At 34.3% G+C, this 15,166-nt stretch overlaps 1 protein-coding gene across 2 annotated transcripts in view; it reads left to right on the top strand.

Moving 5' to 3' along the window:
- The window catches only part of MOSMO (modulator of smoothened), an 86,759-nt gene that overhangs the window by 62,780 nt on the left and 8,813 nt on the right, over positions 1-15,166 (top strand). For both annotated transcript variants that reach the window (XM_074200600.1, XM_074200599.1), the window contains one exon: positions 11,153-11,365. In XM_074200600.1, the coding sequence (XP_074056701.1) occupies positions 11,153-11,365 (213 nt within the window). The remainder of the gene's footprint in view (positions 1-11,152; positions 11,366-15,166) is intronic.

Genomic DNA, 15,166 nt, shown 5'->3' on the forward strand with positions numbered 1-15,166 from the left:
CCCTCCAAGCCTATTTTTTCCCACACTTTGCCCTCCCACCCAGGGCACTGAATCCCTTATTAAGTGAAGTAAGCCAAATCCTGATTTAGTTAACTATAAGAATCTTAAAGGGCTTTACATACTGGGAAGCTCTGAAGATCTCACTTGAGAACTTTACAAATGACTATAAGTTATGGGAGACATGCTCGTGATACCCTCATCAGAGAAAGTGCTAAGCTGTATCAGCACAGCAGAATTTAAGTGGGTCAAAGGATACTGAAACACTTAAGTTTAAAGTGTTTTTTATATTGGCTTTTTCATTAAACTGATGCTTAGTTTTTTTTTATTAGATCAGTGGTTTTCTTGCTTTCAGTTTTATTAATCTCCCTTGATTTTCATAATTTCTAATTTGATATTTAATTGGGGATCTGTTCTTTTTCTAGCCTTTTTAGTTGCATCCCTAATTCATTGATCTTCTCTTTCTTTATTTTATTCATATAAGCATTTAGAGATATAAAGTTTCCCCTCAAAACTGCCTTGGCTATAATGATATAGCTTCATTACCAATGTGCCTGGAAACCTGTCCAAATCTGCTAGAACAAGAAGACAATATAACCAGGGCTTTTTGTCTCAAGCATGAGGGACCTCTTCAATGGAGAGACAAGCCCCAACTATATCCATATCCTCTAAATCCAGTCTTTTCAATTATATTTGACCCTTTAATTATCCTAAAAGAAGTAAAATTCTCAAGAGTTAGAAGTGTTTTATCTTCCTTTTTAGGGTCATATACAATTTGTTGATCTTCACTAACCTTTCTTTTATTTTGTTTTGTTTTTTCCTTCCCCATGTCATGTACCTTTTTATGCAACTCTTGAGTTGTGTATTTGACAATTTAATTTTCTGTTCAGTTCTGTCCTTTGTGTCAGGAAATTCTGGAAGTCCTTATTTTGTTGAATTTCCATCTTTTCCCCTGCCAGTATGTGCTGAATTTTGCAGAGTAGTAAATTCTGGGTTGTAATCCCAGGTCCTTTGCCCTCTGATATATGGTATTCCACATCCTCCAGCCCTTTAAATGTTGAGACTGATAGGTCCTGGGTGAGTCTGGTTGTGTTTCCTTTGTATTTAAATTTTTTCCTTTCTGCTTCTTGCAGTATTTTCTTTTTTATTTGAGAGTTGTGGAGTTTGAAACCCTTGGAATTTTTATCCTAGGGTCTCTTTCTGGAGGGGTTCTTTTTATTCTTTCAATGGTTATATTGTCTTCTTGTTCTAGCAGATTTGGAGAGGTTTCCTTGATTATTTCCTGCATGATGTTTTCTAGGTTCTTTTGTTGATCTAGGCTTTCTGGTAGTCTGATGATTCCTAGATTATTGTCTCTCCTGGATCTATTTTCCAGGTTGTTTGTTTTTCCTAAAAGATATTTTACACTTTTCAGTTTTTTCAAAAAGCTTTTTTATTTTGTTTGATGGAATCTTGTAGTCTCATAGATTCATTGGTTTCCAATTGTTCATTTCTGATTTTCTTCATTTAGCTTTGGTGTTTCCTTTTTATAGGTGTTGAATTCTCTAGTCAATTTTTCATAATTTTTCTGCATTACTTTTTTCTTTTTTCCATGTTTCTTCTTCCTCTCTTCTTTGGTTTTTAAATTCTTTTGCTCTTCTATAAGCTTTTGGATTTGAGTCCAGTTCCTAGGCTGTTTTGAGACTTACCTTGATTTTTCACTGATTTCTTCTTCCAATATGGCATTGTTATCATCTTTATCTGTAAAGTAATTTCTATATTGAGCACTCTTTTAGCTTTTTTGCTCATCTTTGTTGTTTTAGCTCTGTTGCTGAGGTATAGGGAAAATAGATCAAATTCTTTTTTTTTTTTCCTGTGGCTAGGGTCTGATTCTTGGCTGTCATTAGCCAAGATGTTGCCTATGCAGTCCAGGCTTGCCTTTTCAGAGATTTATTTCCTCCTTTGTTTCCAGATTCTGGTATAGCAGTGGTTTGTTTCCAACTCAGTCCTGTCTTTTGCCCCAGTGTTCTCAGGGTTCAGACTTTGTTTGGGGTTGGGATTCTCCCTGCTGGCTTCCTATCTAGCTGCTGTTGTCTGTTATTGTCAAGCTGTTAGAACCTGGCTGTACTGTGGCTAAAACCTCCCTCTGGGTTTCCTGTTCTCCTGCCTCCTAGCCTTTACTTCCCCTTTTCCCCAAAGAGACAGACCTTCACTGAAGATCCTCCATGATATCTACCACAGTAAACTTCTATGAATCTTCTCTTTTTCTTTGTGGGATCTGTTGCTTGAATGTCAGTTCAGCGACTTCATTTATCTTTGGTAAGGAAAAGCTCTGGGAATAGGTTAGCTTCACACCGCCCTCTTCAGGGACTACTATTTGATGAGATTAGAAAGAAAGATTGGGAACAGGTTGTGAAGTCCTTTAAAATCTTAGATGTTTTATCCCAAAGCCATCAGGAAGTGTTACATTTGACTGAGTAGGAGAGTGATATGGCAAAGGAAAAATCACTTTGGATGTGGTGACTCAGATGGACTGAATTGGTAAGAATCCTGAGCTAGATTGATCAGACTGCTATTGCAACAATATAGAGAGGTGAGGACTTGAACTAGCTGTGTAAGGGGAGAGAATGGGTCTGATGAGAAATGAGTTATAGAATGGCAGGATTTGGCAACTGATTAGATTTGTAGGGTGAGGAAGAGGGAGAAGTACAGGATAATCCCAAAGTTACCTGAGAGGTTAGAGGAATGATGGTGCCTTCAACAGAAATAGGGAGGTTTGGAGGAGGGTAAAACTTGAGAATAAGTTCAGTTTTGGACTTGAATTTGAGCTGCCTCTAGAGCATGCATTTGAAATGTCACCAAGTAATTTGTGCTTACTGAAAGTCAGTGGAGAGACTAAGGTTGGCCATATAGGTCTGTAAAGTCATTGAATAGAAATAATAAATAACAGTTATGTCCCTAGGGTGATGAGATTACCAAGAGAGAGAGTATGTAGCAAGAAAAAAAAACAGAAGCTTGGAAAGAACAACCTCCATTAGGGGATTAATTTGGATGTTGAGCCTATAGAGGAGATTGAGCAGCAGTTGAACAGGAGGAGGAGGAGTAGCTCTACCTTAGGATGAAGATAGGGACTAGACCTGTGGTATCATTGGCATAGAGAACTCACAGGTGAGGTGTCAATTCTCCCTCTACCAGTGCTTTTTTCTTTTTACATCTTAGATGGTCTTTGAGAGTTGTCTAGCACCAAATAGTAATCCAGAGTCACACAGCCAAAATGTATCAGAAGCAGAACTGAAGAGTTAACCAAAAACAGTATTATGAGTCCATGATACATGCATTGCAATTGGGAACTTATACCAAGAAGCCCAGTAGTGCTGGGAAAGTCTTGGGTATTTAAGTTAACAGGAGAAAGGGGAAGTAATAGGCAAGGACTAATCTCTTCCTGAAGTGGAGGAGAAAGGTGATGGCAAAAACAACATTCTTCTCCTTTGAGAACTGCTAGAGCATGATGATAGGATGATCTGCCTGTCTCCAAGTGTCCCAGCTGTACAAAACAGTCTCTCAGTTTGCAGCAGTCTGACACTTGTCTTAATTCCCATGGACACATAGAAAGACCAACTAGGGATCCAAACAACAAATTATGTCAGTTGTGGGAGGGGAGAATGTCATTCCTTGATGCATTCAGGGTCCCCTGCAATACTACAGGTCCAGTCTGTCTGGAAAATTTGGCTGCTCAAGAAGACAAGTTCAGGGAATCAATCCCCTAATACTATGCCATCTCTCTCTACCTTAAATTAGGCAGGAAATTGTAAGAGATAAAAATCAGCTAGTCAGTTTCTCTGTACTGGTGAAATTTTCTAAAAATCTAGTGTCTGTAAATGAAGTTTCTGAACTATCAGTGGATTTATCTTTTCCACTGTTCTTGTCATTTTAATGCCTTGTCTGCACTCCTATATACACCTAATCAAATTGGGAAGGCCTTTCAAATGGGAGAAGTTGATTGACTGCCAAGGTTCTATCATTCAGGGATTTCTCTGAAGATGTTTCCCTTGCTCAAAGATATTTCCCCATTTTGAATTAAATACATATACTTTCTGAGAAAGGCAACACATTTAGCTATTATCAGTCACTAATGCCTTAGGAATTAATGAACCTTTTCACTTGACCAACCAGATATTGAAGAACAGTTTGGGATTGAGACAATTGGAAAGAATTTTTACCATAGAACCCATTTATTGAAGTGTGATTTTAAATTTAGCTTGTTTTGAATTCACTTCTGTTCACCAAGAATTTATTAAGGAGATTGAGCTGGAGTACCCAGGATTAGAGAATTGGGCACATGGGGAAAGGGGGAAGGGAAAAAAGAGAACCACAGGTTAAAAACTGACTACTTAAAAGGTAGGTGAAAAGTTAACAAAGACAAGACTAAACCACTTTCTTAATTTTGCAAAGGATTGGCCTTGTAAGGGAGAGTTGGTTCCATGGTCAGACTTGAGAGTAATTATTGCACCTGATTCTTAAGTTGCTCACTTAAAAATTGCAATATGTTACATGTCTTTCTTGAAGTTAATTTTTTCTTTCTTTCTGAATCTCCATTATTCTGTTGCTCAATTTTGGTGTGCAGTGACATGACATGGCTACTAATTATTTTAAAGTGAAGAATATATACAGGTTTCATGTATGACAATTTAAGCAGTGTTTCAAGACCTCTGCTTGGTATGTATGAAGAGACCATAGGTTAGGAATCCATGCTTAAAGTCACCACTTGTATTTTCTTTTGCATATTGTATCTTGCAGGTAAGATTCCAATGGAAGGGAGGAACAAAAGGGTGATGCTCTAGGGTTTGGTTTCCTTCTAACTACATATAGCTCTATTCTTTGGCAGAGTTGGTCACCTAGGAAACAGCTGCAGGATGCAGGCAGATTGGGTTTAAGGGGATTATGAATTATAGACCACTTCAGGTGGCCTTGTTGTATGTTACATTAGTGAATGACTGAGTGTTTGTTTAATTAGTGTGCTTCAGGGAACCACATAGATTAAGACATGTTTTACATCAGAATCTATTTAATGCAGTGTGATTTTGAATTTAGCTTGTTTTCAATTCACTTTCGGCTGACCAAGAATTTATTAAGTACTTCCTATGGGCCCAGTGCAGTGGTTAACTACTGGAAGTCAGGGATGGGGAGGTTATAAAATAAGTAGAAGATGGACAATTCTGTCCCTATTCAAGTGTTTCCAGTATAGTAAAAAGGACTTAAGCTTTATAAGCATGGAATAACTAGAGAACAAAATAGAGGCAAAACCCATGAAATAAAATAATGTTCACAAACCATCTGCTTTTGCCAGACATACAATATGTCTTGGGTTCTTTTTTATTGAAGCTGTTAGATTTTTAAATTAATTATCATATCTCTGATTTATATAACAGTGCATAATAAACATTATATAAATACTTGTGGATTCATTTTACTTCATACTTTGCATTTTCTTGATAATAATTAACATTAGATCTTTCCTTCAAAATGAATGTGTTGAATATTTATCTTACCCTTTGGTAATCAGATTCAGTACACACAGAGTCCATGCTCTTCCATCAGAAGAAGATTCTTTCATTTAATTTGTTGAAGATTGTCTAATTTTGATTAACTTTTTTCTAAAGGTGTACATAATACTTGATACTAGATTGAGTTCTAGCTAAAAAAAGGAAGACAAAATAATTCAGTCTTCAAAGATTTGAACCATATGCATAGAAGGATAAATTAGGCTAGAGCCACAATATGACTTACATTAGGAAAAAGGAGCAGTTACATATTCTTTTATCTACATTATATGCATTCAAAAATGTTTGAGAAGAGAGTACATTTGAGTTATGACCTATAGATTGAGTTGCTTTATGAAAATCTTAAATGAAATCTAGGAAAGTTCTTTCTTTAGGCAATTACAAATGGAAACTTTTCTGTCAGGTTCCCCAAACTAAGCATTTGCAGCTCTTCAAACAGTTTTCATAATATGGATTCAAGACCTTCACTATCCTCATTGCCCTCTTGTGCACTCTCCCTTGCTTATCAAATCAAAACTACAGCATCCATTACTGAACCCAATACTACAGATTTTGTCTGACCTGGGAATAATACAGTGGAACTATCACCTCTTTATTCTTGGAAACTGTGTCTCTCTTAATACTATACAAAATTGCATAGTCTTGCTTAATGGAACACGATTCTTTTTTTTTGGTTACCATATTACACCTTAGACTCAAATTGAGCTTGGAGTCCACTAAAATTTCCCATCTATTCAAAATAGCTGAATACTGTGCCTTCTCCATTTAGGTTTGTTAAATACTTTTTTTTTTAAATCCATGTGAGACTTTGCACTTATCCTTATTGAATTTTAACCCAGTGCTCTAGTCTATCATCTTTTGCTCCTGATTTTGTCATATATATTAATTAATCCTTCCAACTTTGTGACATCTGCCTTTATCTAAGTTATTGATAAAAATGTTAAACAAGACAAAACCAAGCATAATCCGCCACTGGAAACCTCCTGTTACATTAGTATTGAACCATTAACAACTGCTCATTGAGTCCTGAAATCCATCCAATTGTATTTGTATTATTCTCTATATCTCTATATATCTTCATATCTCCAACTTCTTCACAAAAATTATAAGAAATACTTTAGTAAATGCTTTGCCAACACCTTGGTTATCTACTAATACAGTAATTATCATTATCTACTAGTACAGTAATCTTGTCAAAAAAAGGAAACGAGATCATTTTGATATGACCTATACTTGATGAAATTATGCTGACCCTTTGTAATCACCACTTCTCTTTCTAGATGTAACCTGACCATTTCTTTAAAAATCCATTATATGATTTTCCCAGGAATCACCTTCACTAATCTGCAGTTTTTAAACTATTCTCTTGTCTTTTCTGAAAATCTTGTGTTCTCTTTTGTATATATCACTGATAGTAGCTTAGCAGTCACATCTTTCCAGTTCTTTCTGAAGCCAAGCTTATAAAAATTCACCTGGGCCACATAACTTGAATAGATCAAGAGGAGCTGGGATGTTTTCTTATTATCTCCTTACATGGGTATCAACTTCTTTTAGTCATTTTTCGCTCTGTCATTTCTAATGTAAAAGTCATTCCTTGCAGAGAATACAGAAACAAAATAAATACTGAACAGTTCCACCTTCTCTGTCTTATAAGTTAGCATTGTCCCCTCCACCCCAAAGTTCTTATTCCTTCTTTGATCCTCTTTTTTCTCCCATTATCATTTTTAAAGCCTTTTTTGTTGCCTTCATTTTCTCTTGCCATCCTTTTTTAACATTCTTGACACTATTTTTATAGGACCAGGCTATACTCTTTATACTCATTCTATTATCTGACCTTGCTTCTTTTAAAAATCTGAATTATTTGGTTAGTTCCTAGTGACAAATCTCATTTTTCCTCTCCATTATAATTGTTTCCCTTTTTGTCTTCAGAATATCATTCTTAAGCATCTCTCAAATCTCTTCACAGAATCCTACCTATCTTTCCTCTGGATCATTTAAAATGGACCTTCCCAGAATCTTAAATGTATGTCAAACTATGCCAACATTCTGTTTTTTTTTTCTTTTTTTTAACCAGGTGGTAGAGTTAAGTGACTTGCCAAGCTAGTGCCCATCCTGCCATCTCTACAAATTCTAGCACGGACTAATCATTTTCTCAGAATTCCACTTTACAAGCCAATTCTTATCTGAACTACACCACAAATATAATTTCTTCTTGTTAACTCTTCCACCTTTTGAAGGATGAAATTATTATTAAGGTAAATTAAGAAATTTTGGCACAGAGAAAATTAAGATAATTCATGAATAATTGAAACCCCTATCACTTCTATGTCATACCAGGCTCAATAGATCTATTTCCCAAACTCCCCTGCTATTTCAAAATGTTCTTTCTATCCAGTTGGTAGAGAGTATATTCCAGGGACCAAATCACTTCTCTTTTACCTTTAAGTTCTCTGTCATCCTTAGCTTTATTGTTTTTTGAATTTCTTTATTCAGATATACCTTCTAAATGTACTATGCTCAATTCCTATCCTGTTTTAGTTTGAAAAACTTTGCCCAGCCTGTTTAGTCTGAACAAGGTATACTCATCCAGAACCGTGACCTGGTCATGAGTTCATCCTACCAATGCTCAATGAAGACTATCAAATTTGTGTTCTTGTGTTAGAACTTTTAGTTCCTATTATTATTTTTTTTTATCAAAACTGGATATTTGCATATAGACTTTTGAGGCCATGGATTTTGCTACCAGCTTTTATTAGAATTTTTTTTTTTTGCCTGTGAATTTCTCTTGTGTTAAAATTGCTATTCTTTCTTCTTTGTGTTTTTCTAAAGTATCCAACTTGAAAGTTAGATATAAGCAATTTTCTCCCTCCCTCGTGTTTTTTTAGTATAAAGCTCTTTTGATTAATTATTGTATATTGGGAATTTTTTTTGGATTATACTTTTTTTAGATTATACTTTGTAAGATTCCTTTCTCTGATCTTTTTCATAGCCTTTCATAGAATAATCTGCTTTCATATATAGAACAGTGACTACAGAGGTTAACATTGTTTGAGGCCTTCCTTAGCTCAATGGTCAGGAGTAGTTTCCCATTCTAAGTTTGGGGTAGTACTGTGAATATCTTCTTTATTTTCAAAAGGTACAAGAAAATGCTTTGTCATCATAAGTTAACAGTTTTGTAGGAGGTCCTCCTCTTGTTTTCATTTCAATAAAATGTTGGGAGCAGAGATAGGGAAATAATTTAAGGATAGCTATATTTTCATGGTTGTCTTTTTCCCTTTGGTTTTCCAGTTTATTTCAAACAATTATAGGAGTATTTTAAAGATTAGTATTAGAAGTCCAAGAAAATTTAGTTTATGTATTTCAATTTAGCATATACCTACTCCAAGCTGTGGTTAGAGGCAGGCATAATATTACTGTGGAAGTAGGCTTACATTCTTTTTCTCTAGTGTGTGTTTTAGTCCTAGCTTAAAAAACTCCTACATTTACATTCCTGTCTTTTTTTTGGTTCAAAAATCATTATCTAGACCCAAATATGGGATAAAAACAGTTTGTCCAAATTTACTTTCCCTCTACCTTCCCTGATAACTGTAACTGTAATTAAAAAGCGAGGGTCATATGTAGTTAACACTTCAAAAAAATTTCCAAGATTCTAGCATCATTTGAGACTATAACCTATTTCTAACTTCATTTACTCTCAATTTCATTCTTATTGCTAAAAATACTTCACTAGCAAAACCAAGGTGCTAAAACACCCAGACTACTGTCACTACCTTCTTCATAACCATCTTATCACATATCAGAAGCACCAAATATACAAATTTTCTTCTTAAAGAAGTCACTTGCTAATGGCAGGCACCTTTATTCTATTGAGTAATAAATAGGATAAATGAAATTCATGGTCTTGGATCAAGGGGTTCTTTTTTGGAAAGAAATCATCTTTCCAGTGAAAAAATAACCGGGGGTGGGGGTTACAGGAATTTATTGTTTTTAGATAGATTCCCCAGACATTTCTTTGCTTCAAGCTAACTTTTGTTACAACTATTTTTTGTTATAGAAGGTAACACTTTCTCCCACAGTTCATAGAGTGAATGAAATTTTAAATGAATACAGAACTTCTAGCCTCTGAGTCTGAGATTCTGTAAGTAAAGTCTCACTCTATTTCTTAAATTGCACTCATTTTAACTTCAAACTTGATCTTTCAGTTTCTCTTTTTATTAATGGTAATGCCACCCCCCCCAGTTGCTTGAGACTCAAAGTGAGTCATCTTTGACTATTTTCCCCCTCCTTTAACCCCCATATACAAATGGTTGCCCATTCCTTTTGGATCTGCTTCCATTAATTCCAGCATAGGAGTATGAGCATCTCTTTTTCATTCACCCTGCCACCAAACTAGCCAAGGCCCTCATTATATCTCACCTAAACTACTGAAATATTCCTCTGATCAGTCATGTTTTCTAACTCTGTTTTCCACTCCACGTTCACACTGTTGTTATATTAACATTCAGTAAAGCATAGATCTAATCACAATTTATCAGAAATCCTTGCTGATTCCTTAATATGGTCCAAACATTATCCTTGTACAAGACCCTTTCCTTTCTGGCTGCAGCCTGCCTTGCCTTATCTCATGCTAGTTTCTTTTTCTATGTATTCTGTAATTTAGCCAAAGTGAACAACTCAGCATTCTATGAATATATCCAAAGTTTTCTTTCTTCTGTGGATGTAGAATGGAATTTTTTTGTCTTATCTACATTTAAAAACCCAAGTCAAATGCTATCTCCTCCAAGAAACTTTCTTCCTACTTACAACTGAGCACTTCATTTTGTTTTGTGTTGCAGTTAATATGGTCTTAGTTTATTGACATTCTAGTTACCTATTAGAGTATAAACTATTTGATGTTAAAGTTCTCTTATTTTTGTATCACTTTCAGCATCTTGTATATTGTAGGCACATAATAAATCTTTGTTGAATAAAGGAGAATCCATAGTGATGGTTTGAAACTATTTTAATGCTAAAAAGAAATGTTTTATAATAACCACAGATTTATAAGATTTAAATATTTTCTCCATATATCTTTGGTTGCTTGTGCTGTAGTGGTTTTCTGACAAGCCATGTTAGTGACTGTTTAAAATTGTGGATATAATATTTTTATTATGTTCTAAAATCACTGAATTTAGTCTCTACCAGCATATTTGTAGGGTCTTAGTAGAAAAGTTTGTAGTGTCTTAGTTTTTCTAATGCTTAGTCCTTTATAGAACTTTCATTATATGATGATTAGGTATGTTCCAAGATATTCAATTTTGTCAGCAGTTTTCTTAGAAAGCAATACACATTGAGTTTTTTTTTAATCTAAGAACACAGTGGTTTGAGCTGACCTGTTTTTCTAGATATATATATTTTTAAGTTTATATTGTGTGTGTTAAACAGACCTCACCTCAATGAAATACACGCTCATTCCCAGTGTTTCTCAGAATTAGAGTTTACTATAGCAATTTATAGAGTAGAGTTGCTTTAAACCAGTGATTTAACAAATTAAGGACAGCTCAATTTGGTTTAAGAGGAGGAGGAAGAATCTCAACAGCCCTATAAACATTTCCCCACATTTTGCTTCTCTCTAGGAGCACTCACTGTGGGCCTTGTACGGCAGTGTCAAACGATCCATGGACGTGACAGGACATGTATTCCTCCCCGGCTTCCCCCTGAATGGGTTACCACGTTATTTTTCATCATCATGGGAATCATTTCATTGACTGTCACATGTGGCTTGCTAGTGGCTTCCCATTGGAGAAGAGAAGCTACAAAATATGCTCGTTGGATAGCATTCACTGGAAGTAAGTAATCTGTGTTTGCTGAATTTATCAGGAAAGCAGCCATGTTTTTTAAGAAGAAAAAATAGAGGCAAGTAGTAAGTTCTTCCTGAACATCAAAGAATTCAAATGTATTTGGCATAAGTGCCCAATTGTGCTGTATACAAAGAGAACTCGGATACAGTCCTTCCTACTTCAGAACTTTTACTTAAGATTAGTATTTCAAAATCCTTGACTGCTTTTTAGGAAAAACTTATGCTGCCATAATTATTTGATGAATTTGTTTCTCATTTGTGTTATTGGCATAGTTGGTCTAGTTTTTTGACTCAGAGTAGCCATTGGTCTTACAGGCAGTTTATGTCTCCACATCAAAAGCAAATCAAAAGAAAAAACTTCTGAAATACAAAATTATATTTTGTTTTTATTAACATTATTGTTTTGCTTATCTGCTCTAAGCTCTTATATATGGAGTTTTATTTTGTAATAAATGTGTATCAAACTGTTCTACATTGTTGTTAAATATTGTTCAAGAGTGTGATGAATGTACGTACTGTCCTCTTGTGACTTAGAAAATTTAGCATAATTATAAAATAAATCATAGGAAAAGATGATGATAATGTAGAATTAAGTAATAATTATGCCATAGAGAACTTCTGCTTCATAGACTTGCTATAAGAAACTTATATTCATTGACCTAGTCCAAATTTCAAGTGAATAAAAATAACTTAATATTATAAAAGAGGAATAGAGAAACTCTAGCCCTCAACTTTTTATTACTTGGTCTGATATACAGATATCAGGAACTGATATCCTTATTTGCCTCTATAGTTGTGAAAAGGCAAAAAAAATCATTAGTGGCAGCATCCCAAATGGCCAAAAATAGAGTTTCTTTTCCATAATTAATTATCATCTACTCTTTGTGGGGCTCTAAATGTCTTTCAGTATTAATTTGTGCCTTTTTTCTGTCATATTTCTTGTTCTCTATCTTCAGTTCTCTTTTCCTATGGGCAGAGAAACAAGTTGCCCTTCTTGCTATAAACTATTTAAAGAACAGACTGTTTCTCACCTTCAATATAGGAAGAATTCAGCTGGAAAGTCTCATTTGCTTACATCTGGGACCTGAGGCAGTTTAAAGAAAGAACAAAATGTCTGAATTTGGGAAGACTGAAGAGAGATTTAAAAGATTTATGAATTTCTTCAAAAGGCAATCATGTTTGCTATTTGAAGTTCATTCCTTATGAATGAAAATGTAGCTATAGATGGAAGAATTTGTCCCTAGATTTTGTTGACCTCTTGGTATGTGGTCTGCCTTTGCACATTTGTATCAGTGATTGATCTATTAGTTTAAGTATTCAGAACTAGGAGCAATGATTAACTTGACTTTCTTGTACTTTCCCTTCCAGCAGAGAAGGGTTGAAGTTTTGTAGATTAAGCTTTATCTATTGTAATAAAGCAGTAATAAGAAGGATTGGGCTCCCTCTGGTGTTTATATCCCAACTTTGAAGATTAATTGGATCTTATACCATTTTTTGCTTAGGCACCAATTAAAAACATTAGTCATATTGGTTCATGGATCAAACAGGTTATTTTTTGATGGATTGTTCTATGGGGAAATTTATATGACACTTCATGACAAAAACCATTCTGCAGATAGAAGGGAAAGCAAAGTATGTCTTTGATCATATTTATTGAAAGATCTTATAAATAAAAATAACAGCTCCTACTTACATAATGCCTTACCATTTTCAAAGCAATTCCTCTTTATCCTCTGAGGTATGTAGGAATAGTATTGTTACACATATTTTAAAAGAGAGGGCAATACTTAGATTTCTGAGAGTTAAAGTGATTGATTACAAGTTCCAAAGCTAATAAGTTAAGGAACCACAAAGTTGGGACTTAAAGGTCTTTTGGCTCTGAGACCAGTGTTCATTGTACTTTGCAACTCCTGATTCTTCTAACTTCTGTCTCTTCCTCATCTATCAACACATCTAAGCTGACTGTTTCCTGTTTTTGTTCTGAATCTTCAGAAATTAATAGATGTTTCATCATCACAATATTATTTTAAAAATCTCTAGTAACTTAATAGTTCCTTATAACCAGTAAAAATATATGTATAGATACAAAATTTATCTTAAAGTTAAGAATTACAAGTGATTATAAGTTTTGGATGTCAACCAAGATCAGATTGAGTAAGAAATGCTTTTCCTGCCATTTGGGAAGACATTCAATTCATATAAAATATTAAAGTTTATTTCAATATGAATATATTCATTGATTACACCACTGTAAAGTGTGAATATTAATTTTACACCGGAGATAGGTGGGTCATTAGTATATCAGTTGCCAGAACTTGCAGCTTTTAAAATCTACAGTTCTCCAAAGTATTTCTCTACTAACTTGATTTGGGGTATAAGATTAAGATAATTAGCAACCAAGGGGTGGCTAGGTGGCGTAGTCAATAAAGCACCAGCCCTGGAGTCAGGAGTACCTGGGTTCAAATCCAGTCTCAGACACTTAATAATTACCTAGTGGCCTTGGGCAAGCCACTTAACCCCGTTTGCCTTGCAAAAAAAAAAAAAGATAATTAGCAACCAGTTTTTTCAACATTAAGAAATTGATATTTTAAAAAGAATTGGTTCTGTCTTGTGTTTTAACAAGATTGTATGTTATTGAAGACTTAGATTATAGCTCCAGATCTCCTATCAAGTCATATTAAGTCACAAAATCCATCAGAAAATTGTATAAAAATAGATTGGGAAGTGGTTATTGGCAGCCTATATAAAATTATTTACTGTTGACTAGACAATAAAATGGCACAGAACATTAAAAAAAACAGTATAATAAATGGTTGGTCTTAGCTAGTATTTCAAGTAATCTAACTCCAGTTACAAATCAAGTAGTGTGATAGTTTTCCAGAATGAATTAATATTTGTCTTTCCATAAGACAAAATAATAACAAATCATGCCACTGAAACATTGTAAAGTGCTATAGTGTTTATTATTTAGACTTTTATCCTTAAGATACCATTTTAAGAACCAAAAAAGATCCCATTTTTGTTTGTTTTTATTTATTCAGATTGTCATAATAAATTCTGTAATTTGTCTAATTTAGAAAATGATTTAGTGAAATGCATTTGTCAAGTAGTACCTTTAATCCAAAAAGTAAACTGAACTTGAAAGAAGCTACAGTGATGGTAATGGAAAGCTTCAATCTTATAAATTATTAGAGCCGGAAAGAGATATTAGAGATCGAAACCAATCCTTCCTAATTACAGATAAGAAACTTGAGGCCCAGAGAGTTTAATAACTTGACCCAAATCACACAGGTAGTATCATATCAGATTTGATATTCATATCCAGATCTCCAACACTAAATCCAATTTTCCTTCTATGCCACACTTTCCTTTCTCTTGACAAGCAATGACTACAGCTTGTTTTGTATTATTCCTTGTTTTACATTGTGCTGTAGTGTGATTTTCTAAATCCCAAAATAGTTAAGCTACAAAGGATAGAATTAGTAAAATTAATATTGGAACATGGGTTACAATTCCTTTCAAAACACTCAATATATTTTCTTGAAAACATAAGTCTTTACTTAGGAGTTATGAATTAGCAGAATGGGATATAATTTTCTAAAATCCTTTCTACAAGCATATTATAAGCTGTTGACCCAAACATAAGAAGTTTTTATGCTGGTTCAGTAGAATTTTGACCAGCTTTTTTCATCACAATATACTTAATTGCTCTTGTACAGTCAAAATAAAAGGTCATTTTAAATCTACTTTTCCCTATAAACCTATGTGTAGAAACTTGAGAGGGATTTTA

The sequence above is a fragment of the Macrotis lagotis genome, chromosome X (assembly GCF_037893015.1).
Source record: "Macrotis lagotis isolate mMagLag1 chromosome X, bilby.v1.9.chrom.fasta, whole genome shotgun sequence".
Taxonomy (NCBI): Eukaryota; Metazoa; Chordata; class Mammalia; order Peramelemorphia; family Peramelidae; genus Macrotis; species Macrotis lagotis.